This window comes from Sus scrofa, chromosome 12, assembly GCF_000003025.6.
Source record: "Sus scrofa isolate TJ Tabasco breed Duroc chromosome 12, Sscrofa11.1, whole genome shotgun sequence".
Lineage (NCBI taxonomy): Eukaryota > Metazoa > Chordata > Mammalia > Artiodactyla > Suidae > Sus > Sus scrofa.
In genome coordinates this window covers 60207110-60231237 of record NC_010454.4, presented here as the reverse complement: position 1 = coordinate 60231237, position 24128 = coordinate 60207110, and the positions used below count along the sequence as shown (strand labels likewise).

General features: G+C 59.8%; 1 protein-coding gene across 11 annotated transcripts in view; it reads left to right on the top strand.

Annotated features, from left to right (window-relative positions):
* EPN2 (epsin 2) overlaps positions 1 to 24128 on the top strand; it is a 77624-nt gene that overhangs the window by 18302 nt on the left and 35194 nt on the right. For 2 of the 11 annotated variants that reach the window (XM_021067956.1, XM_021067966.1), the window contains exon 1: positions 19176 to 19285. The exons of 4 other annotated variants lie outside the window; for them this stretch is intronic. Coding sequence is in view for 1 of the 7 variants with exons in the window: in XM_021067959.1 (XP_020923618.1) it covers positions 22464 to 22558 (95 nt within the window). In the remaining 6 variants the exon portion in view is untranslated. Of the gene's footprint in view, positions 1 to 19175; positions 19286 to 22300; positions 22559 to 22637; positions 23809 to 24128 lie in introns of those variants that run through there. 5 more of the 11 variants (XM_021067957.1, XM_021067958.1, XM_021067959.1 and 2 more) reach the window with 5 other exon arrangements.

The window sequence follows — 24128 nt, the reverse complement described above, 5'->3', positions numbered from 1 at the left end:
CGTCTGCGAAAGTGGCGAAGGGACTGGCTGTGGGGCGAGTGGCGCGGGCGACCCGGTTCCAGTGCTGAGGAGGGAGGGGCCTCCGGTCCGATGTGTGGGGAAGTGACTGTTTATCTCCGCCTGCTGAGCTTTTGGAAACGGACGGCCTTCCTGCTAAGTTTGTCCGTGGAGTTTTCCTTGGTTTTGATGAGCTTGTTCGAGGTGTCTGGAGGTAGAAACTCGGAGAAGCGAATTCAGTGAGGGTCCCCGGGGCGGGAGGGTGTGGCTGGGAGCACCGGTCCTCGGGCTTCTTGCCGAGACCAGTTTTCTGGGTTCCCGATGTCTTGAAAGGCAAGGCTGTGTGAGCAGACGTGTTTGGCGAACGTGACTGCGTGTTGTCTTCGTGTCCACGGGTGACGCCGGGAGCCCCCCATCCTTGAGCAGAGAACCCGAGGCCCCGAGCGCTTAGGTCCCCTTTGAGAACCTGACCCGGCCAGGCCTCAGACCCCGGTCTGGGTGAGTCCCAAACCCCGTGCCCCCTTCCACCAGCTGCTGCAGAGAGCCCCACGTGTAGCCGGCGCTCGCTTAAGTTGGAGGATACACGTGTGAGCTGGGAGGCCCCGGCGGACGCAGAAGGCTGGGCATCGTGAACGAGGAGCTGTCCTTTCCCAGCGTTGGGCTCGGCGAAGGCACTGAGGTTTGAATGTCCAGCGTTTAGTGGGCCCCTTGAAGTGACAGGCTAGCTTGGCGTCCCTTTGGTAAAAGGCCTGGCTCCCCGGAAGCAGGCCTGCAGCGTGGTTACAGGGCTCCCTGCACACACGGGGGCTTTTTCCTGGTCACTCGCCGCGCTCCGCGCACCCAGGCCCCAGAGCCGGCTCTGCGCCTGCCAGGGGTCCTCCCGCCCTCTGGAGACGGGACGCGCGGCGCGGCTGTCTCCCCGCTCGAAGCAGGCGTAGGGATTGGGTGCGCAGAGGGCCTTAAACAAGGGACTCCGGGTGTCCCCGTCATGGCCCCCTGGCCAGTAAGTGGATGGCGGAACAGCAGGCGCGCCCTGAGGCATGGCGGGCCAGCCGGGCTGATGCCTGATCGGGGTTTAAGAGCATCTGTGATGGATCGCTTCTGAGCGCAGGCTTCATGCTTCCTCTCACCCCACCCTCCCAAGGAGGTGTTCTCGCAGGGCACCACATGGCACAGTTTGGCTCCGAAGGCCACGTGACAAATAGCTTTGGAGTCAGGTGTGGGTACAGCTTGGTCTCCTGGCTGGATGGCTTGGGGCCCTTTAATCACGGAGCTTTGGTGCCCTCGTCTCTCAAGAGGGCCAATAATAGCCTCTTTGCAGACAGACGAGCGGTGCTTCTCCGAGGCCGCTCATCGGCCTCGTCCAGCCGGCCTGTGGGCCACACTGCGGCCCCACCCCCGGGGCTCTGATTCAGTGCCGCTGGAGCGAGGCCTGAAGATGGGCGTTTTCTGCCAGCGATGCTGATGCCGCTGGTCCTGGGACCAGACTCGGGAGCCCCGGCCCAGAGGACAGAGTGCAGAGGCACGTGGGGTGTCGGCGCTGGCCGTGCAGGGGACACTCCAGAGCAGCAGGTCTCTCCTGCCTCCGAAATGCTTCTGAATGTTGCTCTGGAGATGGAGGCAGGACCCTTGGGAAGGGAACCTGGTTCCCCAGAGCCGCGTCTCCGCTTTGTTCTCACGTGATTATCCCTTGGGTTGCGGGCACAGGCGTGGCCGCTCAGGTTAGTCTTCACGAAGGAGACCTCAGCACCCGTCGAAGAGGCGGCAAGTCCAGGACTCTTTGAAAAGCCGATTTTTCCTTCCCACACATCAGGCAGGATGTTCGCTGCCAAGGCTCTTTGGACCAGCAGCTGGGAGGGTCAGGCCCCGGTGCTGGTCGCAGGGCGGCCACCGGCGTGAGTGTGGAAGTCCCTCCTCCCTCCAGCAGTTCAGAGTAATTTAACGTTCTTTGGCGTTTAGAGTTTAGAAAACGTTTTCATTTTCCTCCAGGGGCAGTTCTCAGCCAGTCCACCACATCAAACACGTGGGGTCTTTGGCGTGTCCCCTGTGTGCCAGGCTCTGTGTGGCTCCTTTGATGCCCAGTATTTGTTGTATGTCATCTCCCTCCTCCAAGGCCTGTCACTGTTTCTCTTTTGTCTGTGCAACCTCTAAGACGCAGAGGGGTTCGGCAGCCTGCCTCGGGCCACACCGCCCGTCGGTGCCCCAGCTGGTGTCTGCTGCCACCTGTGTCAGATTCAAAACCACGCTGTCTCCGTGGCCTCCCCCTGCAGCTGTGGCAGGTGCTCCCGTCCCCTCACTGTGCCCTCACAACAGCCCTCGTGGGGCAGGCGCTTCCCAGGGAGCAGGGCTGAGGCTCGGAGGGGTCAGGCTGGTTCACGTGCACCCACCCGTGACTGGCCGTCTCACGCCTCAGGAGGCTGTTTCCGTGACACCTCACCTCCCTGGCCAGCGGTGCAGAAGTCCATCCTGAGACCCAGAGCTGCCTGGATGTGTTGCGCGGGGACCTGGGGGACCCCCGCTGGGCTGCTGGGAGGAAGTCTGTGTGACCGGGAAGGCTTGGCTGCAGGAGCGGTGTTCAAATAATTGCCCTGACCGCTCTTTGCGGAAAGGGCTCTTTCTTTTCCCTCTGGGGTCCTGAGGCTCTGCACTTCCGTTCTGTAAACGTGACCTGTGGGAATTGGGGCTGAGGAATCATCTGGTCATGCTGTTGTTAAAATGCGGTCAAATTCGGAGGTCCCGTCGTGGCGCAGCGGTTAACGAATCCGACTAGGAACCATGAGGTCGCGGGTTCGATCCCTGGCCTTGCTCAGCAGGTTAAGGATCCGGCATGGCCGTGAGCTGTGGTGTAGGTCGCAGATGCGGCTCGGATCCCGCATTGCTGTGGCTCTGGTGCAGGCCGGCAGCTACAGCTCCGATTGGACCCCTAGCCTGGGAACCCCCATGTGCCGCAGGAGCGGCCCAAAGAAATGGCAAAAGACCAAAAAAAAAAAAAAAAAAAGTGGTCAAATTCATGCCGAAAAGTTTGATCGACTCTAAATGGCGCATGTAAACGGAAATAGGAAGCCACTGCTGTCCTTCCTCAGCAGGCAGTTCATGCGTGACTTCTAGAAAATGGGTCATTTTTCTGGTCTTACCACGTGTGAGGAGGCTGGGGTGTGTTCCCTTTCCCAAGGCTTGAAAGTTGCCTGCAGCCCCAGCCGAGGGTTGGGAAAGGGCCATGTGTCGGTACCTGCCCTCTGCTCCTGGGAGGCCCTGGAGGTTTGGACAGGAATTTGTTGTTCCGGGAACTCTTGAAGAGGCCGGGGTGATGACTCCTGGCGTGAAGAGCTCCCCTCCAGCGTCTGGCCCCTTCCTCGGGCCCCTCCTCCAGCATCGTGGCCGTGAGGGGATTCTGACACTTCTCTTGAAAGCGCGTCCTCACCGAGCGCCTCTTTGATGCCCAGCGCTGCCGTGGGCCTGTTGACGGTGCTTTGGGCCCACAGGTTTGGGAAAGAGACGATTGGAGGAAAGTTTGTGCCACTTTATAAGGGGCAGTCAGCTGGTGTGGAAGAATGGGCATCACATCCGGGGCAGTTGCACGACAGCTGTGCAAATATAAATACCTGCCGTCAGCGTCAGCCTGGAGGCTGTGCAGCACGTGGCCTCGGGGCCAGAGCGACGTGAGGTGCTGTGGCTTCCGCCACCAGGACCTCGGTCCCCCCGAGAAGACAGAGCTAGTGTTTGTGGAACGGAAGCTGGTGGCGCGCTGAGTTGTGGCTTTGATTCTTGGTTGAGAGGTCAAGAATGGAGAAAAATCTGGAAGAGTCGGGGAGAAGGTGGGATTGCAGCTGGGTCTGGAGGACCAGGAGCTGGGCCTGGGAGCAGAGGCAGATGGGACAGCGGGAAGTGGAGCTGGGGTGGCCTTGGGCGTGTGTGTGTGTGTGTTTCTCGGGGCGGGGGGTGGCTGCTGCGTGGCGTGGGCTCTGGAAGCAGCTCTGCCTGGTGGATGCCTTTCGAGAGGACCGAGATGGCCGCTGGCCCTGATGAGGCTGCGGCCTCGGGATTTGGTGGTGGTGGCAGCAGGGAGCCCAGGTGTGTGTGTGGGGGGCTCTGTCAGAGGCCCGCAGGCGAGGGCTGGGCTGGGCGGGCTTCAGGAGGCTGGACGGGCCACTGTTGCGGAGCCCGCGCAGGGGTGCGAGGCAGAGGCCCTCCTGTGTGCGGAGAGGCGGTGCCTTGGCCCGGCGGGGCCTCACTGCCTGCTGGGACGCTGGATGGGACGCCCTTCGAGCTCATAGCCTTGGCTGCACCTGCAGATCACGTGGCCCGGAGAGCTTTTGAAAAATGCCTGTGATGGGGCCCCACCCCATGCGGCGGAGGGGGAGCCGGTGGCTTTTTTAGAAGTGCTCCAGAGGATTCCGAAGCTTTGTGTGGGCTGAGAAGCTGAACCGTCTGATCGGGGAGCTTCTGGGAGGGTCAGGGATTAGGAGGGAGAAGGCTGGAACCGGAGGGAGCAGGAAGCCTTCGCAGTCACGTGGGAGGGTGCCGGGGCCCTGAGCTACCGGCCAGCCACTGTGCTGGGCCCGCGGAGAGGGCGCCGCGGTGAGCTGGAGTCGTGCTGGAGGAGGTCGGGGACAGTGGGGTGACACCCGGCTGGCTGCCAGGTTCGCCTCTGAGCCGCCTCGGGGGAGGGGGGCTGCTTCGCAGAGGGCGCACGGGTGAGGGCAGAGGGGACGCCACCCACCTGTTGGGGACTTCCCTCGGCAGCGTCTCTCACGGGCCCTCGGCCGCTCCGTCCAGCCTGGGAGCCAGGCTCCTTCCTGCGCCCCTGATGCTGCAACTGCCGCTGACCCTGCTGGCGAGGTTGGAAGCTACGTTTCTTTAACGTAATTATACCAGAGATGGTTGTAATTCAGACTTCCTCACCTCGGCGGGTTCACTTTGCTGGCCGGAGATTAGCGTGCGGTTTTACCAGGTGCCTCTCTCACAAACCGCAAAACCGCAACGTACGGTGTTTCCAGAAGAAGTTGGTTGCTAGTCCATTCGTTTGGTCTGCGGTGTGCGTCGTGCGTTCTAGGCTGGGAATACGCACGCAGTAAGGAGTAAGTTCTGCCTTCAAGGGGCTCCTGGCCTGGTGGGGCGAGGGGGCTTCTGACACGGGCCAGGTAATGTCAGCCTGAGGGCGACGTTGAGAAGGGGGTGTCGGACCCTGAGAGTGACCCTGGGTGCCAGAGAGGGAGCAGCATGTGAGCAGAGTCTTGAAGGAAAGGCGCGGGGCTGCAGGCGGGGTGGGCTGTGCCGAGCCCGGGGGGGCCCAGAGGGGAGCGGCAGGCTCTGCGAGCCAGGCGGGCGGCGTGGAGGAGGAAGGGCTGGCCTGGCTGTGTGTGTGTGTGGCCCTCGCAGCTCTGAGTCTTTGGCGGTGACTCCCCCGGCCTCTGCTCAGAGCAGCTCAGCCCTGGTTGAGCGAGGGGAGCGGGAAAGGCTGATCTGAGCAGTGTCACTCAGCTGTTCGAGAAAAACCAAGGCGAAGTCGTTGCTGTGGTGCCGGGGAGCCACCCTGGCGGTGCTGGAGGCTTCCCCAGACCCGAAACGCCGGAGAAGGTGGAGCTGGAAAGGATTCTGGCCCTCTCCCCCTCCTCAGTGCTGGCTTCTCAGGTCCCAGGGTGGCATCGGCAGCGAGCTCGTGCCGCCGCGGTTAACGGGCCCTGGAGGAGGGACTCCTTCCAGCCCAGCAGCTCTGTTTTCCAGAAGTCCCTGGAGCCCTTGATGAGCAGATTTGTCAAGGCGAGGGTGCATGTGAGAGGGCCCCTGGGTACCCAGGAGCCCAAGAGATGGCCCGGCCCTGCCGCTCCGCAGTGTGAGCTAGACAGACGTGGCCCGGGGGCCTGATCCCACGGATGCGTGTGGTTTGGGTTCTACTGTGTCTGTTAACAATTCAGCTTGGTTCTGTATTAGTTTCCTGTGGCTGCTGTAACACCTTAACCGTGAATGCAGTGGCTTAAAACAACGCAGTTCTCTGGCTTAGAATCCCTGCTTGGCTCTCGCTGGGCTGAAGTCCCAGTGTCATCAGGGCTGGTTCCCTCTGGAGGCCCTAGGGCTTCTGTCCCCTTGCCTTTTCCAGCCTCCAGAGGCCCACCAGCCCTTGCCTCGTGGTCCCCTCTTTCTTCAAAGCCAGCGGTAGCCGGTCCTGTCCCCGTCCTGTTCCTCTCGGGCCACGTCACTCGGACACTGGCTCTTCTGCCGCCTACTTGGGCTTTGAGGTCCCTGGATCACCTTGAGCCCCGATAAGCCAGGACGCTCTCCCTGGTTTAAGGTCAGCTGATGAGAAACTTAATCTCGTCTGCTGCCATGTCACGGAATTAGGATGTGGGCATCTTTGGGAAGCCGTTGCTCTGTCTGCCCCAGATGCCAGCTTGAAGATCAGGAGGCCTTGCATAGCAGTCCAGGCTTGCAGCTTCATTGACAAATCAGAACGCTGGGCAGCCAGGGCCCGCACTGCTGCCTGGCAACCCTGGGGCAGTGCCAGGCTCGGCGCCGTCTCTGGATGGGGCTGCGTGCGCCCGCTCTCTACAGCCCCCACCCCTCCCGTGGTGCCCACTCCCTTCCCTTCAGTGCCTGGGCCCTGCTCCGGGGACCTAAGGCCTTACCCATCCTGTTGTGACAGTGCCCGTGTTCGGGGTGCTGGAGCTTGCCTCCCTCCCTCTCCTGTGCCCTCCTCCTCCTTCCTGCACAACTTCGACCACCCCCGCCTCCTCCAGGCCCTCGTCGCACAGCTGCCTCTGCCTGGCACACAGCCTGGCCCCCGTCCATGCCCCCCTCTCTGACTCAGGCTCCGCATTCCAGAGCATCTCTGCTGCTACTGCAGGTGGTAGTGTTGGCACCATAACTCCTTGTCTCCTGTCCCCTCCTTTCCTGGCGTCCAACTCAGGTGCATCCTGGGGCCCTCCGTCTTCTGTCTCGCAGCGTTCGTGTAGAGTAGGTCTGTGTAACGCACCTTCAGAGCAGTGTCCGTGAGGCGGGACCACATAGGCACGTTTAGCTGAACATCTGCTTTGTGCCCTGTGCTGTCCTAGGCTCTGGGAACACGGCCAGGCTGAGGTGGGATGGCTGCAGACCTAGCGCTGGGAGAGCGAGAAGGTGAGACGAGCCCACGGGCAGTTGCGGTGTCAGCCCCTCCTGCCTCTCGGGAGGGAGGCCCTGGCCTGCAGGTCCTGGGAGGTTCTGGGGCTCAGCAGAGGTGTGTCGGCGAAAGCTCCCCCTGTGTGCAGACATCACCTGGACCCCAGCTGATGGCAGGCATTTCGGAGGCCCAGATGGCAGAGGGAGGGGCCAGGCCAGATGCCGCTGGGTCCGGTGGTCTGAACTGGGGCTCTGATTATTTCTGGGGAGCCCTTCGTGTGGCCTCTCGTGGCTGGGCCTGCCCCAGGTGACCCCATGCAGGGGGCACAGGTGGAGGCGCAGCGTTGAGCCTCTGGGTTTGACAGTCTAGGGGCATCTCGTTCTTTCTCGGCAGACTGTGATCCAGTCAGTCAGTCAGAGGTCTTTGGAGACTTGGTTGAAAACAAAGCAAAACTTCGCGTCATGGAGGATTTCCCGCTCAGCCGAGCAGCCTAGTTCGGTGAACCCCCAGCCGGCTTCGGCTGTGTTAATCCAGGTTCCTCCCCGCTCCCTCTGGATTCTTTCGAAGCGAACCCCAGCCTTCCCTCCACTGGTAAGCGCCTCAGTGTGTATCGCTCACAGATACAGACTTATTTTTAAGTGAGGACTGACCACCAGCGGCCCGCACTCGGATGTTGGTGTGCTCTGGGTTCAAGGTTGAATGTTTTCAGTGTGGAATAGTGATTATACAAACGCTTGATGTGGATTGAACTTTGTTCGCAGTTTTATTGTGGTGAGACGACGAGAGTTTTGCTATTTTAATTTTTGGGGTAAGAGACGTGTCACACTTGACCATGGCAACCATTTTAAAGTGTAAAACGTCCGTGGCATTGAGCGCAGTGCCAGTGCCAGGCGGTCTCGCCAGCACCCAGCTCCCCCGGGAGACCTGGCCCCGCAGCAGCCACGCCCTCCTCGCCCTCTCCCCCACCCCCGGCTGCCAGCAGGCCCCTTCCTGTTCCCGGGTTTGCACACCAGGGAACCACGTGGCCTGGGCCGTCCTCTGCGCCTGGCTTCTCTCACTCAGCGTCGGGCTTCCAGGGTCACCCCCGCCCCCGGTCGTGTGCGTCAGGGCTCTGCGCCTCTGTATGAGCGATGCTCCACGGTGTGGATAGACCGTGATTTGTTTGCCCGTCTCTCTGTTGCTGGACACTGGGCAGCTGTGCACAGCCGCTCCTGTCACTTGTCGGTGCGCAAGTTGAAATGTGCGGCGCGTGGATCCAAAGTAGCGTCGTGTAGGGGGGCAGGAGAGTGACGGCCCCTCGCCTCCACTGATTCAGCGCACACGCTTCACGCGGCTCACCGCCGGGGACGCGCAGACCCGGGACGCGGCCTGCACGGAGGGTTGTGCTCGGGACTTATCGGTGCCCAGCTTCTGTGGCTGCGGGTCTGGGGACGGACGCTGGCCTCTCTGAGCCGGGCAGTCGTAGGACTTGCTCCCTGGAGGAGTCGGCACCTTTACTTACCGCGTTCCTCGGTGAGACGGTCAGGGCCGGTGCCCCGGCGTCCTTGTGGCCGTGTGCCGAGTTCAGGATGGCTGGTGGGGTACACCGATGCCAGTGGGGAGATGCAGGGCTGCTCTGGCCTGGTTTATATCTGGGCCTTGGTTTCTGTTAGGAGTGTATTTCCAGTGAGGGGTTAGCGGGCAGTCCAAGGGGCCATCTGCTGGCTGGATGCCCCTGCTGCTGGTGTTGGGAGCACGCTGTCATCTGTGTGGTGCTGTGTTTCCCCCCGGAGAGGTATTCACCACAGGCCCCCAGGACAAGGAGAGTCTTCTGTGGCTCTAGTTTATTTCTGTCTTGTGGACGGTGTGAATCCTCTTTGCTTTGGCCACCAGGAAGCTCAGCTCAGGGCCAAGCATTCGTCCCAACTCTGGTGTGGCCTGGACTTCAGGTTCCTTCTTACTTTGTGGCCCAGTTCCCCTCCCCCTTTTGTTTCCCAGGTTTCTTGTGACTTGCTTTTCACTCTCCTCTGGCTTTCTCCAAGCCACTAGTTCTCAAATGCTCACATCATCTGGGTGGGGCGTGAGCCTGAGCCTGAGCCTGTTTCCGGAGTGCCCTGGAGACTCGAACTGTGGTCCGGCTTGAGAACCACTGCTGCAGGCTGTGTCTCATCTTTTTAGGAACAGGGCAGGATAAATAGATGAAAAGGATGGAGTCGGGAGGACAGCGGGGAGGGTAGGACCCAAAGGAAGCCCAGCAAAGAGGATTATGTAGCTTCTGGTGATTTTCCTGTCAGTGGACCCAGTGGGAAAGCTCTCCTTGGGGTGGAACCACAGAAGCCCCAGCTCGGGGGCTGGGCAGGAAGGACTGGTGCTGCAGAGGTTGTGCCGGGAGGGGCTCAGGCTGCAAAGCATTGGGCAGATTTTAACAGAGACAAACAAAACCAAACCCACTATTCCTTCTCCCTCCCTCCAAAAATCCTAGATTGTGTTCATTTAGTTCTTTGACTGTGAACAAAATCTTGTTAACTTTTTTTTTCTTCTCCACCGTCAGATTATCAGTAGTTTCCAGAGATTACCGCCAGCCAGCCCAACCGCAAGAGACAACCCAGTACAGCCTTGCCAAGCTGGGTTTCTTTTTTGCCCCGAGCCTCGTGGGGAGAGTTCAGGATGCCTGTTTTGGTGGCTCTGCAAGAAGATTTGAAAAGGTCGTTCAGTCGGAAGGACCAAAGGAGAGCCTCACCTGCGGCCCTGTCACTGTAATCACGGGTCGCGTTCTTTCATCGCTCGGAGGGATCGCCTCTGTCGTTGTGTCATGATCGTAACAGTCCCGTGTCGCTGGTGTTCCATCCCGCAGCCCAAGCACCCCTGTTCATGTTGTGGTTTCTTCGCCCCGCGTGGTTGTTGTCTGGTGCCAGGGCCTGCGTGGCCGTCGCGGGATGGCACGCTGCTGCCCCTTGAGTGGCTGCCCTGAGACGAGCCAGCTGCGGGTCGGCCCTTCGCCCTTGCTGTGGGCGGGCGGTGGGGTCCGCAGCCCCGAGAGGCCTCAGGAGGGGACCCCTGTGAGGTAGGGGCTTCGCCTTACCCGCGGGGCTGTTGCGGCCCTTGATTGGGGGATGGGGGGGGCCCTGACCACGGGCGGCTGCCAGCGCTGCTGCCGAGATTGGCCGTGGGGGGCGGGCCGGGCCCGTGGGGAGGCCCGTGGGCCTGAGACTGAGCACACTGCGCCGATTCAGGGCCCAGCGTGGGGCGTCGCCTCCTTGGGCTCGGTCCCTCCCGCTCTCTGGGCCTCGGTTGCCCCTTGACGACGATGGGGAGAGACGGGGACCATGTGCCCTCGGGGCCCTTCCCGGTGCCGGGATGCTCGGCTTCGTCTTCCGCACCTGCCGCTCCAGGTGAGCGCAGCAGCCAGGCTGGCAGTGGCTCTGCCGTTGGAGGTGAGGTCCGGTTGGCTGAGATGAGGCGTTGGTGACGGGCAGTTGATGGCCCAGAGGAGAGAACAGGCCTTTCCACAGGAGGGCGCTGGCCTGGGGCACCGGCTCCGTCCGCCCCAGCCTGGCTGTAGGTCCCCCGGTCACCGCGCTGCCAAGCCAGCGGCTCTGGAGCCCTTGGCCTGGATGCTGCTTGTGCCCTGACAGTGCCCTCTGCACAGCTCTCCGGTGCTGGGATGCCTGTCCCTGGAGGGTGGCCTGGAGCGCCTGTCAGAGAAGGTTTGCCTGGATTTGCGGGTGGCTCACAGGGCCAGCAGGCAGGTGTGGAAGCAATCCCTGTAGTGGGAAGTTAAAGGCCCCACGGAGGGAGGAAAAGACCTCGGTTTAAAACCAGGAAGGTTTAAAACCAGGAAGGGGGAAACCAACACTGTCTGTGTGGGATCCGAGCCACGTCTGTCACCTGTCGCTGGCCTCCAGGGCCGTCCCTGCGTGGCCTTCTCTGCGCTTAGAGGCTGCAGTCACCCCCTCAGCCACCCCTCGTGCTCCACGCCCAAGGCACCTTCTGTCTGTGTCCACACGAGCGCTTCGCTGGGGGCTGTGTCAGCCTGGCAGCCGGCAGGTGCTGAGGGCACACCTGCCGCACAGGGGGTGCCGGGGCTCTGTCCCTGGTGGGGTGAGGCCGGGCCCCGCTGGGCCGTCCCGGGAGAGTGGGCCGGGACCACGCAGCCGGCTGGGGAGCAGGTGGGGTGGGTGCGTGGGCGCCGGGAGCCCCTGGGCTGCCGCTCATCCTGGTGCTGCTCGCGGTGCCGGCGTCTGGGCTTTTGGCCAAAGGCTTTGATTTTTTTTCTTTTTGAATGAGGATGGGACTGCAAAAAACAATGCTGCGCTCTTTCGAGCAGGTGATGTGTTCACGTCGGTCTAGAATGAGAAGGTGTTGAAGCACGTTCTGGGAAATCTGGCCTTCACCTCTGACCTCTCACCTCTGACCTCCCCACCCCACTGCCTTCTCCCGATAGCAACCCTTGTAGTAGCTGCATCGCCTTCCAGGGCGTCTTTGTGTAAACAAAACAAGAGCAAGTTTATGTTCGTGTCTCTCCCTCTTTGTTCAAACAAAACGTGGCCCACGTCGTGGGGCCCAGAGACTTTGCACGTCGCACCCGGAGAGCCACTGTCCTCGCTGAGCGCTGCCGCGGCGCTGTGATGCCTGCCTTCTGTTCCGTGCTAAATGCCGACCCCAGCACAGAGGCTCCCGGCATTGTCCCCTCTCCCCGTGCTGTGGCCTTCCACACGCGTCTTCCCGCCTGCGCAGGGGGTGTGCAGGTGGCATGTGCCCCAGGGAAGGTGCTTGGGTCAGAGGCTAAACGCGTTTGTCGTTTTGATAGACTTTGCCAAGGCCCTCCTGGGATTAGCGTGCTTGGCCTCACCAGCAGAGGGGAGAGTCAGACTTTCGGGTTTTTGCCAACCTGACAGGTGTGTGACACCGTGGTTGGGCGGTAGGTGTGTGATACTGTGGATGGTAGTAAGTGTGTGACCCTGTGGTTGGTTGTAGGCGTGTGACCCTGTGGTTGGTGGTAGGTGTGTGACCCTGTGGTTTGTGACACCGTGGTTGGTCGTAGGTGTGTGACCCTGTGGTTTGTAGTAGGCGTGTGACACCATGGTTTTGGTAGTAGGTGTGTGATTGTGTGGTTTGTAGTAGTATGTGTGTGACACCGTGGTTGGTCGTAGGTGTGTGACACTGTGGTTTTGGGAGTAGGTGTGTGACACCGTGGTTTTGGGAGTAGGTGTGTGACCCTGTGGTTGGTCGTAGGTGTGTGACACTGTGGTTTTGGGAGTAGGTGTGTGACACTGTGGTTTTGGGAGTAGATGTGTGACCCTGTGGTTGGGAGTAGGTGTGTGGCACGGTGGTTTTGGGAGTAGGTGTGTGACACCGTGGTTTTGGGAGTAGATGTGTGACCCTGTGGTTGGGAGTAGGTGTGTGACATGGTGGTTTTGGGAGTAGGTGTGTGACACCGTGGTTTTGGTAGTAGGTGTGTGATTGTGTGGTTTGTAGTAGTATGTGTGTAACACCGTGGTTTTGGGAGTAGCTGTGTGACACCGTGGTTTTGGGAGTAGCTGTGTGACACCGTGGTTTTGGTAGTAGCTGTGTGACACCGTGGTTTTGGTAGTAGCTGTGTGACACCGTGGTTTTGGTAGTAGCTGTGTGACACCGTGGTTTTGGTAGTAGCTGTGTGACACCGTGGTTTTGGTAGTAGCTGTGTGACACCGTGGTTTTGGTAGTAGCTGTGTGACACCGTGGTTTTGGTAGTAGCTGTGTGACACCGTGGTTTTGGTAGTAGCTGTGTGACACCGTGGTGGGAGTAGGTGTGTGACACCGTGGTTTTGGTAGTAGGTGTGTGACACCGTGGTTTTGGTAGTAGCTGTGTGACACCGTGGTTTTGGGAGTAGGTGTGTGATACCGTGGTTTTGGTAGTAGCTGTGTGACACCGTGGTTTTGGTAGTAGGTGTGTAACACCGTGGTTTTGGTAGTAGCTGTGTGACACCGTGGTTTTGGTAGTAGGTGTGTGACACCGTGGTTTTGGGAGTAGGTGTGTGACACTGAGGTTGGGAGCAGTCTCTTAGCATCCTTTGCATTTCCATGGTGTCAGCTCTAAGTTCTCCTTTTTTTCATTTCTAATTTTATTTTATTGATTTTTTTCTTCATTGGTTACCCTGCAGCATATGGGGTTCCCAGGTCAGGGGTCAGATCTGAGCTGCAGCTGCAACCTAAGCCATTGCTGTGGCAACGCTGGATCCTTAACCCACTGTGCCAGGCTGGGGATCACACCTGCATCCTGGCACTCCCAAGATGCCACCAATCCTGTTGTGCCACAGCAGGAACTCCTCTAATTTTCTTGATTTGAGCCCTCTCCTTTTTATTATTGCTATTATTATTTTTGTCTTTTTAGAGCCACACCCATGGCATATGGAGGGTCCCAGGCCAGGGGTCGAATCGGAGCTACAGCTGCCAGCCTGCACCACAGCCACAGCCACAGCCACAGAGGATCCGAGCCGCGTCTGCGACCTACCCCCCAGCTCAAAGCAACGCCAGATCCTTAACCCACTGAGCAAGGCCAGGGATTGAACCGCATCCTCATGGATGCTAGTCAGGTTCGTTAGCCGCTGGGCCAGGACGGGAACTCCTGTTACTTTTTTCCTGAGCTTGGCTAAAGGTTTATCTTTTTGAGGAACTCGCTTTCAGTTTCATTGCTGTTTTCTACTTTCTTCATCTCTTCCATTTATTTCTGTTCTCATCTTTCTGATTTCTGTCCTGCTGCTAACTTTGGCTTTTGTTTGTTCTTTCTCTAGTTGCTTTAGGTGTAAGGTTAGGTTGTTTATTTGAGATTTTTTCTTGTTTCCTGAGGTAAGATTGTATTGCTGTAAACGTCATCCCTCTTGAAACTGCTGTTGCTGCATCCCATAGGTTTTGGGTTTTTGTATTTTTTTTTTTTTTTTTTTTTTTTTTTTGCTATTTCTTGGGCCGCTCCTGCGGCATATGGAGGTTCCCAGGCTAGGGGTCCAGAGCCACAGCAACGCAGGATCCGAGCCGCGTCTGCAACCTACACCACAGCTCATGGCAATGCCGGATCCTCAACCCACTGAGCGAGGCCAGGGACCGAACCTGCAACCTCATGGTTCCTAGTCAGATTCGTTAACCACTGAGCCACGACGGGAACTCCTGGTTTTGGATTTTTGTGTTTTCATTTTTATTTTTCTTTAGATATTTTTCAATTTCCTCTTTGATTTCTTCAGTGACCCTTTTTTTTCTCCTTTTTTTTTGATCTTTTAGGGTCACATGGATGGCATATGGAGGTTCCCAGGCTAGGGTTTGAATCAGAGCTGTAGCCACCAGCCTACACCACAGCCACAGCAACGCCAGATCTGAGCCGCATCTGCAACCTGCACCACAGCTCACGGCCACGCCAGATCCTTCACCCACTGAGCGAGGCCGGGGATCGAACCCTCAACCTCACAGTTCCTTATCGGAGTCGTTTCCGCTGCGCCGCGACGGGAACTCTGTGCTCCCTCATTGGTCTTCTGACTGGCTGTCTGTGCGTTGCTGCAGGTGAGGTGTGAAAAGCCCCACTGCGGGTGTGTGGCCGTCTCTTTCTTCTTTAGGGCTCTTAGCAAGTCGCCTGTGTGTTGAGATGCGCCTGTGTTGGGTGCTTATCCGTTTACAGTCATTCGTTGGGTCTCCTTTTTGGAGCGATCCTTTGATGGTTACGTAGGCTCCTTCTTCGTCTGTTTGTTTTTGGCTTTTTGGGGCTGCACCAGGGCACATGGAAGTTCCCAGATGAGGGGGCAAATGGGAGCTGCAGCCACCGGCCTGCGCCACAGCGGCAGCGGTGCAGGATCTGAGCTGTGTCTGCGGCCTTCGCCACCGTCCGTGGCGGTGCCGGATCCTTCCTCCGCTGACCGGGGGCAGGGGCCGAACCCACATCCTCATGAGCGCTGATCGGGTGGGTGCGTAGCCACTGGGCTGAGGCAGGCACTCCCTTGTGTACTTGGGTATTTTTTTCGGAACGCCTTTTGAGAGGGTCTTTATTTTCAAGTCTGTTTGGCCCGATGGGAGGGCTGCTGCCGCAGCTCTCTTCGGTGTCCGCCTGCCGGTGGTGCTTCTGTCCGTCCCCCCGCTTTTTCAGTCTGCGCGTCTCCCTGGCCCTCATCTGTCTTTTGCAGACAGCGTATGCATGGGTCTGGTTTTTGCGGCCGTTCAGCCCGTCTTTGTCCTTTGGTAGGAGCATTTAATTTCCGTTTAAGGTAGTTCCTGGTATGTATGTTCCTCCTGCCGTTTTTGCTCCTTGTTTTGGATTTTAGTCCTTTTTGTTTTGGTTAGTCTTTTTGCGTCCATTCCTCTTTTGTTCTCTTGTGGTTTGACACCTATCTCTAGTGTTGTGATTGGATTGCTTTTTCTTATTTGTGTGTGTAGCTGTTGCAGATTTTGGTCAGTGGTTACCGCGAGGTTTTGATAGAGCAGTCTGTATGTGTGTGTTTATATACATATATTTATCTATAAGAGATTGTTCTAAGTTACTGTCTCTTAATGTCAAACGCCTTTCCAGTGTCCTGCATTCATATCTTCTCCTGATGGCTGGTTTTGACATCATCTTTGTGTGTCGCTGACTTCCTACCTTTAGTGTATATGTGCCTTTACTGGTGAGCTTTCTCATTTGCAATTTTCTTGTTTCTGGTTGTGGCCTTTTCTCTCCCACCTGGAGAAGTTCCTTTAGCCTTGGCTGTGAAGCTGGTTTAGTGGTGCTGAATCCTCTTAGCTTTTGCTTGTCTGTAAGGCTTTTGATTTCTCCTTCAGATCTGAATGAGAGCTTTGCTGGGTGGAGTCATCTTGGTGGGAGATTTTTTTCCTCTCATCACTTTGTGAGGACATCGTGCCACTCCCTTCTGGCCTGCAGAGTTTCTGCTGGAAACCAGCTGATAACCTTGTCTGGGTTCCCTTGGTGTTTGTTTGTTTGTTTGTATGTTTTCTTTTCAGGGCCGCGCTTGCAGCACGTGGAGGTTCCCAGGCCAGGGGCCCAGCCGGAGCTGTAGGTGCCGGTCTGTGCCACAGCCGCGGCACCGCCAGATCCTCGACCCACCGAGGGAGGCCAGGGATCAAACCCACAATATCATGGCTCCCGGATGGATTTGTTTCCACTGCGCCACAGCGGGAACTCCAGGGGTTCCCTTGTGTGTGGCTGGTTTCCTCTAGCTGCTTTTAATATTTGCTCTTTGTCTTTGGTTTTGGTCAGTTTGATGAATACGTGCCTCCGTGCGTTCTCCTGGGGTTTGTCCTGGATGGACTCGCTGAGCTTCCTGGGCTTGAGTGAGTGCTTCCCCGCCCACATTAGGGAAGGTTTGGGCTGTCCTCTCTTCATGTATTTTCTCCAGCCCTTTCTCTCTCCTCCTTCTGGGACCCCTAAAATGGGAACGTTGGCGCACTTCACGCTGTCTCGGCGGCCCGGACTGCCCTCACTTCCTTGCATTCCTTTTTCTCGATGCTGGTCCGTCTCCCGTCTCCCCCACTCCTTGGTCTGCGCGCATCCTCCGTGGATGACGCCCTGTGTGCTTCTTTTCGCTTTGCTGTATCGTTCATCTCTGTTCTTTACCCTTCTGTTTCTTTGTTAAGCATTTCTTGTAACGTCTCCATCTGGGCCTCTGCTTCTTCCCCTAAGATCTTGGATCATCCCTGCTGTTGTCGTTCTGAAGGTTTTTCGTGTAGGTTGCCTATCTCCACTTCACTTAGTGGTTCTTCTGGGGTTTTGTCTCGTTCCTTTGTCTGGAACATACTTCTCTGCTGTTTCATTTTGTCTGGCTTTCAGTGTTTCTGGTCTCCTTTCTACAGGCTGCGCAGTAGTCTGTCTCCTGGTGGGTGCAGTGGATCCGGGGGCTGATGCAAGATTCCTGGTGGCAGGGACTGTGCCTGCCCACTGGTGGGTAGAACTGGGTCTTGTTTCTGGTGGGCAGGGCTGTGTGACGAGAGGCAGCCGTGCGCCTGGGGTGGCTGTAGGCAGCCTGTCTGCTGCTGGGGGGGAGCTGTGTCTGCTCCCCCCCATTGGTTGTTTGGCCTGGAGTGTCTCAGCACTGGAGCCTGCTGGCCGTTCTTCCAAAAGAGCAGCCTGCAGGGGAGCTCCCGTCAGTGATGGTCCCCTAAGGGCCTCCGCCTCCAGTGTCCTGTCCCCGCAGGGAGCCCTTGCCGCCCCCTGCTTTCCCAGGAGACCTTCCAAGACCTGCGGTAGGTCTGACCCGGACTCTGACGGAGTCCCTGCTGTGCCCCGGGACCCAGGGCACATGCAGTCCTTTGTGGGCCCCGCAAGAGTGGAGTCTGCCCCCTGCCCCCGTGGAGCTCCTGTGCACACGCCCGCTGGCCCTCAACGCCCAGTGCTCCGGGGTTCCTCCTCCCCGTGCCAGGCCGCTGGGCTGGGGAACCTGACGTGGGGCTTGGAGCTCTCCCTCTTGGAGGAGCGTCTCTGTGACAGTTCCTTTCCAGTCTGCGGGTCACCCACCCAGCGGGTGTGGCCTTTGCTTCTATCACAAAAGCGTCCTTCCTGCCTTGGCATTGGGGCTGCTGCTTTGTCTTTGGGTGTAGAGTAGCTCTTTTGGTAGTTTTCAGTTCATTTTGTCCATGGTTGTTCAGCAGTTAGTTGTGATTTTTGTTTGCAGGAGAGGTGGTGAGCTTGAATGTGTCTATTCTGCTGTTTTGTCCAGGATTTCTCCGTAGAGTTTTTTTTTTTTTTTTTTTTGGTTTGTTTTTGGCTGTGCCTGTGACATGCAGCATGCAGAAGTTCTGGGGCCCGGGATCAAACCTGTGCCCCAGCAGTGACAACACGGAGCCAGGGAGCTCCTCGGTACAGTGTGTTTGCTTTCATTTTTGGCTGCCATGCGGCATCTGGAGCTCCCAGGCCAGGGATCAGATCTGAGTCGTAGCTGCCACCTAAGCCACAGCTGTGGCAATGCTGGATGCTAACCCACTGTTCCCAGCTGGGGAGCGAACCTGTGACTAGTGCCCCCAGATGCTGCTGAACCCATTGCACCGCAGCGTATAGTTTTAATTTGCCTTTTTCTAAAGTGTGAGCTGATCAGGCTGTTGCTTAAGGGCTGTTTACATTTTTTGGTGGCCAGTTCTTTTCCCATTTTTGTCTCAGGTCACTGGCTGCCTATTTCTCAATTTCTGTGAGTTACGTTTTTGCAAGCTTCATTCATCGTGTTTTGCGTCGTAAATGTTTTTTCAGGGTAGGAATTATTCTGCCCTAGCCAGATTCTTCTAAGTACCCCTACCCCCACCTCCTGTGTTTAAAGATTCAGTCCGGTCTTGGAATGGAGTCTGGTCCTACTGGGACAGAACCAAGACCTCGGCTTCCTTCCAGGACTTTGAGCAGATCGGCCACAGACATGTTTTCAGCGTGAGCACACAGTAGTGTGGATGCGTCTGAGTCTGTGTCGGGGCGGGGGCGCTGCTTGATGCCGGGAAAACAGCCAGCCCCTCCCGTCTCAGCTGCGTTTGCCGCGAAGGCTGCGCGTCCCGTGGTCGCCGTCATCGTTCGCGGCCCGGCTGCCGGAGGCCCTGTTTCTGTTGGTCCCAGCCCTGTGGACGGGTGGTTTGCATGCCGTGCCGCAAAATAAAGTCCAGTCACCTGAAACACGGAGTTCAGCGCCTGAGTGTGTTTAGAGCCGTACGGCAGCCGGCAGCATCTTATTTCATCCCCCCCAAGAAACCCAGTACCCGTCAAGCCGTCCGCTCGCCGTCCTCGTCCCCTGGCCTCCGGCCGCCTTCGGTCCCCTCCGTCTCCGTGGACCTGCCACATCTGGACCTGCGGCGTGTGGCCTTGCGAGTCTGGCTTCCCGCAGCGGGTTCCCGCAGCGCAGCGTGTGGAAGCCGGCACCTGCTCCTCCTTCCTTGGGGGCTGGAGCGGCGCGTTTTAGTCCCCTCTCTACCTGCCGCTTCCTCTGGGGCAGGGAAGCCCTGTGCTCAGTGCTGCTCGGGACCCGGGGGCCACGCGCGTGCGGCCGCTGCTTGTCCCTGCTGTTGGGTAGAGACCCAGGCCTCCACCGAATCTGCGCCGCGGGGCGGGAATGTGGCGTCACGAGTGCCGGCCGTGGCGGTGACCGGCTCTGAGCGGGTGGGGAGCACACTTCCGTCACAGCCCTGGGAAGCGGTCAGCTGGAACCAATGCCCAGAACCGGTGACTGCGGGGAGAGAAGCCGCGTCCGGAGCCCGGGAGGGTGATTCTCTCTGGAGGGGGTCCCTCGTAAGGTCTGCGACTCACGGGCCCGCCGTGAAAGCGTCAGGGAGCAGCTGAGAAACGGGTGGGGTCTCGGAGAGGGCAGGGCAGCCGTGCGGAAGTGCCCCCCGCTCCCGAGGCTGAGAACGGGGCCCGCTGAGCTTTCGTGGCAGGTGCCCTGGCTCCGGGTCACCCAGCCCTCCTCTCCCCGGGAGCGGGCGTCCTTTGCGGGCTGCTGCACACAGGGGCCTGAGGGAGATGGCAGCTGTCCCTGGTGAGCTTGGCCAGCGGCGGCCGAGCCCGCGGTCGCGGAGCAGGCCCGGCTCCCCAGGCCCTGGTGGGTCGTCCGTGGGAGGCATAGCTGTGCCGAAGGCCCCGCTGCTCTCCCGGTGGCCGAGGCAGGGCGCCCTCTGGGCAGATCTGCATGTGTGTGCGGTCGTCTGTGCTGGAAGTGAGCTGCATTATTGTTTTTCCAAACAGAGTAGGACAAAGGCAGTGTCAACAGTGTTTGAACAAAAGCATTTGGCTGATGGAGGTGAAACCCAGAGGAAGAGACCAGCTGTAGTTTCTTTCGGGCTCTTGTGTTTGACGTTCAGCAGTGTACTTCCAGTCTTTTAAGAATTAAAGAAATTACATGGTACGGGAGCCGTGGTTTGTTTCTGCTTGTTCCGCTCGGTGTGACGTTGACTCAGCCCCCCGCTTGCCCCGAACAACGGCCTCTCCTGTTGGGCTTCCGCCCCGCCGGGTGTGGGGGGACCCGCGGGCTGCAGGGGGTCCGTCCGAGGCACGTGGGGACCCCATGGGGGAGGGGGCTTCGCCGCCGCCCGCGCAGCTCTTTCAGGCCGTTGGCGGCAGGGCTGCCAGGGCGCCACTTGAATTTTCCAGAGGAGGCCGCAGGCGTGGGGGCAGCCTTCCCTCTGCCAGCCGTGATTTGGAAAGCGCAGCAGCATCCCGGGCCGCGCTTCCTGTTCCGTGAGAGTGTTCGCGGTCCTGGCCAGGAAGCGGGGTGAGGGGGTGGAGAGCAGCTGAGCTGGGGGCGGCGTGCGAGCAGGTGGGGGTTCGAGCCATTCATTTCTGCGGCAGATGTGTGCCCGGCACCGTGCCAGGCCCTGTGAGGCAGCCTCAGTGCGCAGACAGTGGGGGCCTCTGTCCCCCGAGCCCGCAGTCTAGAGGTCGTGGGAGGAAGGGGCCGGGGAGCCGGAAGCGCGGGCGGCCTCGAGGCCTCAGGCGCCTGCAGCCGCAGCAGATGGGGGAGCCCAGCAGAGGCTCCCTGGAGGGCAGGGGAGGTGGGGGTGGCAGGCGCAGTTTTGTGCCACAGAGGCCCTGGCCACCGTGTAGCAGGTCTGGGGGCGGTCCGTGTGCCCCCACACCAGGGTGTTCGAGCTGTTCGTTGGCATGACTGGGAGGAGGGGCCGCCGCCCTCCCATCCCGAAGGCTTCGTCTTGCCCCGTTCCCTGCAGCCCTGCAGGTCAGCATCATCCTGAAGCCGCTTGGCTCCCCTCCCTGCAGCCGGTGGGTCTCCTGTGCTGTGCCCCTCCTGGCCCTTCTTGGGCTTCAGCAATGGCCACGTGCCTGCTTCTGACCCGCGCCCGCCCCGGCCCCTCCTGTCCCTCGCCGGCTCCGTTCTCCGTGCCTGTCCTGCCAGCACCTGTGCCTCCTGCTACCTTCGTCCGCCGTTAAGCTACTTGTCCTGCCTCTTTCCTCCTCCTGAAACCCTCCCCACCTGGACAGCCTGTGCCTCAGTGTCTGCCTCTGGCGTGGGCTTCTGCTCCCTTCCTCCCCCGCAGCCCCCCCCCCCCGCCCCCGGTGCAGCTCCATCAGGACGAGGAAGCCCCCCCTCGATGGCGCCACCTCCGCCCCCTGACATGCAAACCCACTCCAGTGGCTTTGACGGCAGCCGTGTTTCTTAAGATGATTTTAAGTGGCAGGCGTTGACTGTTACTCATCTTAGGAGTTTTTTATCTTGGTGACGTCCTGGCCCCTCTGGCTGCTCCTCGAAAGCGAACCAGGGAGCTGCCGTGTGCCCCGGCCCCCCGCCCGCTCCTCGGGGTCTGCCCGGGAGACCTGAGCACCCATGTCCCCACAAAGGCCGAGCGCGGAGGTCACAGCAGTGTTATGCGTGGGGGCCAAGCGGTGGCAGCGCCCCCGTGTCCTCCAGCTGGTCTGGGTAAAGGAAGTGGTCTGTCCCGACGGGGAAGCTCCTCTGCCCTGCTGGGGAGAAGGCACCGCCGGGGGCACAGCGTGGGTGAGCCCGAGAGTGTGCCGAGTGAAGGGACCAGGACGGAGAGCAGGACCGGCCGCGAGAGGCCCGGGTCGTGACCACGGCCTCTCAGGGGTTCTTCCGGGGCACAGATGACGTGCCAGTGGGGAGGGGTGGGCACACGGGGAGAATACTCAGTCCTAAGCCTGTGCCGCACCCTTGGAAGTGGTGAATTTCACAGGGCGTGAATGACATCTTGGTAGAAACGGAAAGACCCCCCCCCCACCATGGCAGTGGTACCCGATTTCGTGCGTGTTAACACTTGAAGCAGGTGTTTGAGTTTAACCGTGCAGTGACTAGGAGAAAACCGTCCTGCCGCCCATAGCGGGGATGGAAGGAGGGCCCTAAGAGCCCTGCCACGGGAGGCGCCCTGCCAGTGGGGCCGCCGTCCTGCTCCTTGGTGGGCACGGGAGCAAGTTGGCACGTCCAGGCTGCTTAGCCATGGAGGGAGGCCCAGGTCCTGGCTTTGGTCCTTCTGTGTCCCTGCCCTCAGGCAGGCAGACCTTCTTGGGAGCTTCGGGGCACCCAGCTCACCGTCTGTGCTTGTTGTCGTGTGTGGGGTTGTCCCCGATCCAGCCCCGAAGCCGCGTGGTGTGCTGCTGTGCTGGCGGCGTCCTTAATCCGCCCAGGCTCTGAAACGTGCTGTCAGACGTGTCATTATCGCTACTGCTCCTCTGTCTGCGCTGTGATGACGAAATGGTGTCATGAGGCAGAACAGCACCAGCCACGAACGGTGTTTGTAACGTGCACCATGAGGTCTGCTCCTGGGAGCAGAGGCTGGGACGCTTGGCGCGTGACCCGCGACGTGTGTGCACACCCGCGCTGCTCCCGGCGGCAGACACGCGCTCGTGCGGGCGTCTGTGGACTGGAGAGTGAGCCCAGGCGTGTGGGACCTGGTCCCGGGCCTCACGTGTGGTTGGCGCTGGCCCTTCCGCGGGTGCCGGCAGCACATGATCAACCTATGGGCACGGGGGGCCGCGGGGGCCTGGGGCCGGCGCTCCTCTTCTGGGGCCGACGGACGTCAGAGTCCAGCCCGTGTCCCAGAGTAAGTACAACGCTGGGCATGTTTCCAGCTTCGGGGGAGGAGCGAAGTCGTATTTTTATTCTGAACCAAAAAAGGAAGTTTACCTTTCCGCTCCAAGAGTGTTTTTCTTGGTGGCATTTTAGGTGAAGGCTGTTTTAAAGGAAGAGTCAGAGTTCTTAGGTTGTCACAGCCAGTGTGGCTGCTTTAGCAGAAGACAGGGTTATAACCAGAGACCCTCTTTCTTAAGGCCTGAGTTCTGAAGAGCACATTTTAAAGTCGCTGCCTGACTTGGCCGCCTGCGGGCCCTGACCGTCTGGGGTGGGGCTTTCTCGGAAGAGCCTTGGGGCTCACTTCCCTTGGCGACACTGGAAGGAGCCCGGGCGCCAGGGTCTGAGCCCCGTGCAGCGCTGCACTGCCTGCGCCCGCGTCGCCTTCTGCCTCCAGCACTCGGTTTGCTGAGCTGGGCAGGATCCCCTCTGGCCAGCTCAACAGGAGGGAGGGGACCGGTTGCTTCTCTGCCATCTCCCAGCCTCTTGGGCCCCTAACCGGGAGGGCCGTCCGGGCCCGCAGACTCGCTTCCCTTCGTTCACCCTTCTCGTGCCTTCCGAGTGGGTCCGTCGGAAGGCTTGGAGGGTGGACTCAGAAGCCAGAGACCTTGGATCAGCCCCGGTCCTCCCACTTGCCGGCGTGTCCCCTGGCCAGTCACCCAACCTCTCCGCGCCTCCACTGCCTGGCCTGTGACATGTGGCACTGGGGAGTCACCCCTCGTACCGTCTCCCGACGGACGGCTCGGTGAGAGACACCCTGGCATGCAGGCAGGGCTCAGCTAGGAGGCTCCAGCTTCTGTTTCAAGAGCTTCTATTTTCGGGCGCAGTCCTCAGCCTGTTCTCTGACGATTGCTCCGGTATCAGAGCGAGCACATCTCAGACCTTTTTGGAAACGCCAGCTGCACGGGAGAAGAGCTGGCGCTTGTATGTGTGGTCGGGAACGGGCTTGCGACACCCCCTGCCAAACGGACAGGCCCCTCTGCCCTCCTGACCCGGCCGCGCGGGCCTCCACTCCGGGGCACTGTGGCCTGGCGGGGTGGGCCTGCCCGCAGCGCAGGCTTGTCTGCGGCCTGTCCTGTGTCCTCGGCTCTGCGTCATGAAGCGCTGACAGCATCGCTGTGTTTCACCAGCTCGGTGAGCGGAGCAGCTGGGCCGAACCGAGCGACGGAGGCCCAGAGGGAAGGACCCGGGACACGGGCCGGGCGTGAGCTGCGAGTCTGAGCGGTGGGTTGCCTCTCACGCACTCCCTGGGCACGCGCTGGGGCGCTCACCGGGCGCGGGGTCCCCCTTAGCGAGGACGCGGTGGGCCACGGGCAGACCCCCCTCAGGCGCTGTTCATGAACAGATGGGGAACAGCAGGGAAGAGCCGGTGTCGCCGCAGCCCCATGGGAGGCCGACCAGGAGCCGGGGCCCAGCTCGGGCACCGGGGGCACGGAGAGTGACTTTCCACATGGGGGATAATTGGCTTATCTTGTGCCCTTTCGCTGAAGTCGCCTGTCAGCTGGTCTCTGGGGGCTCTGCCGACTGCACCCCCTGCTGCCGGG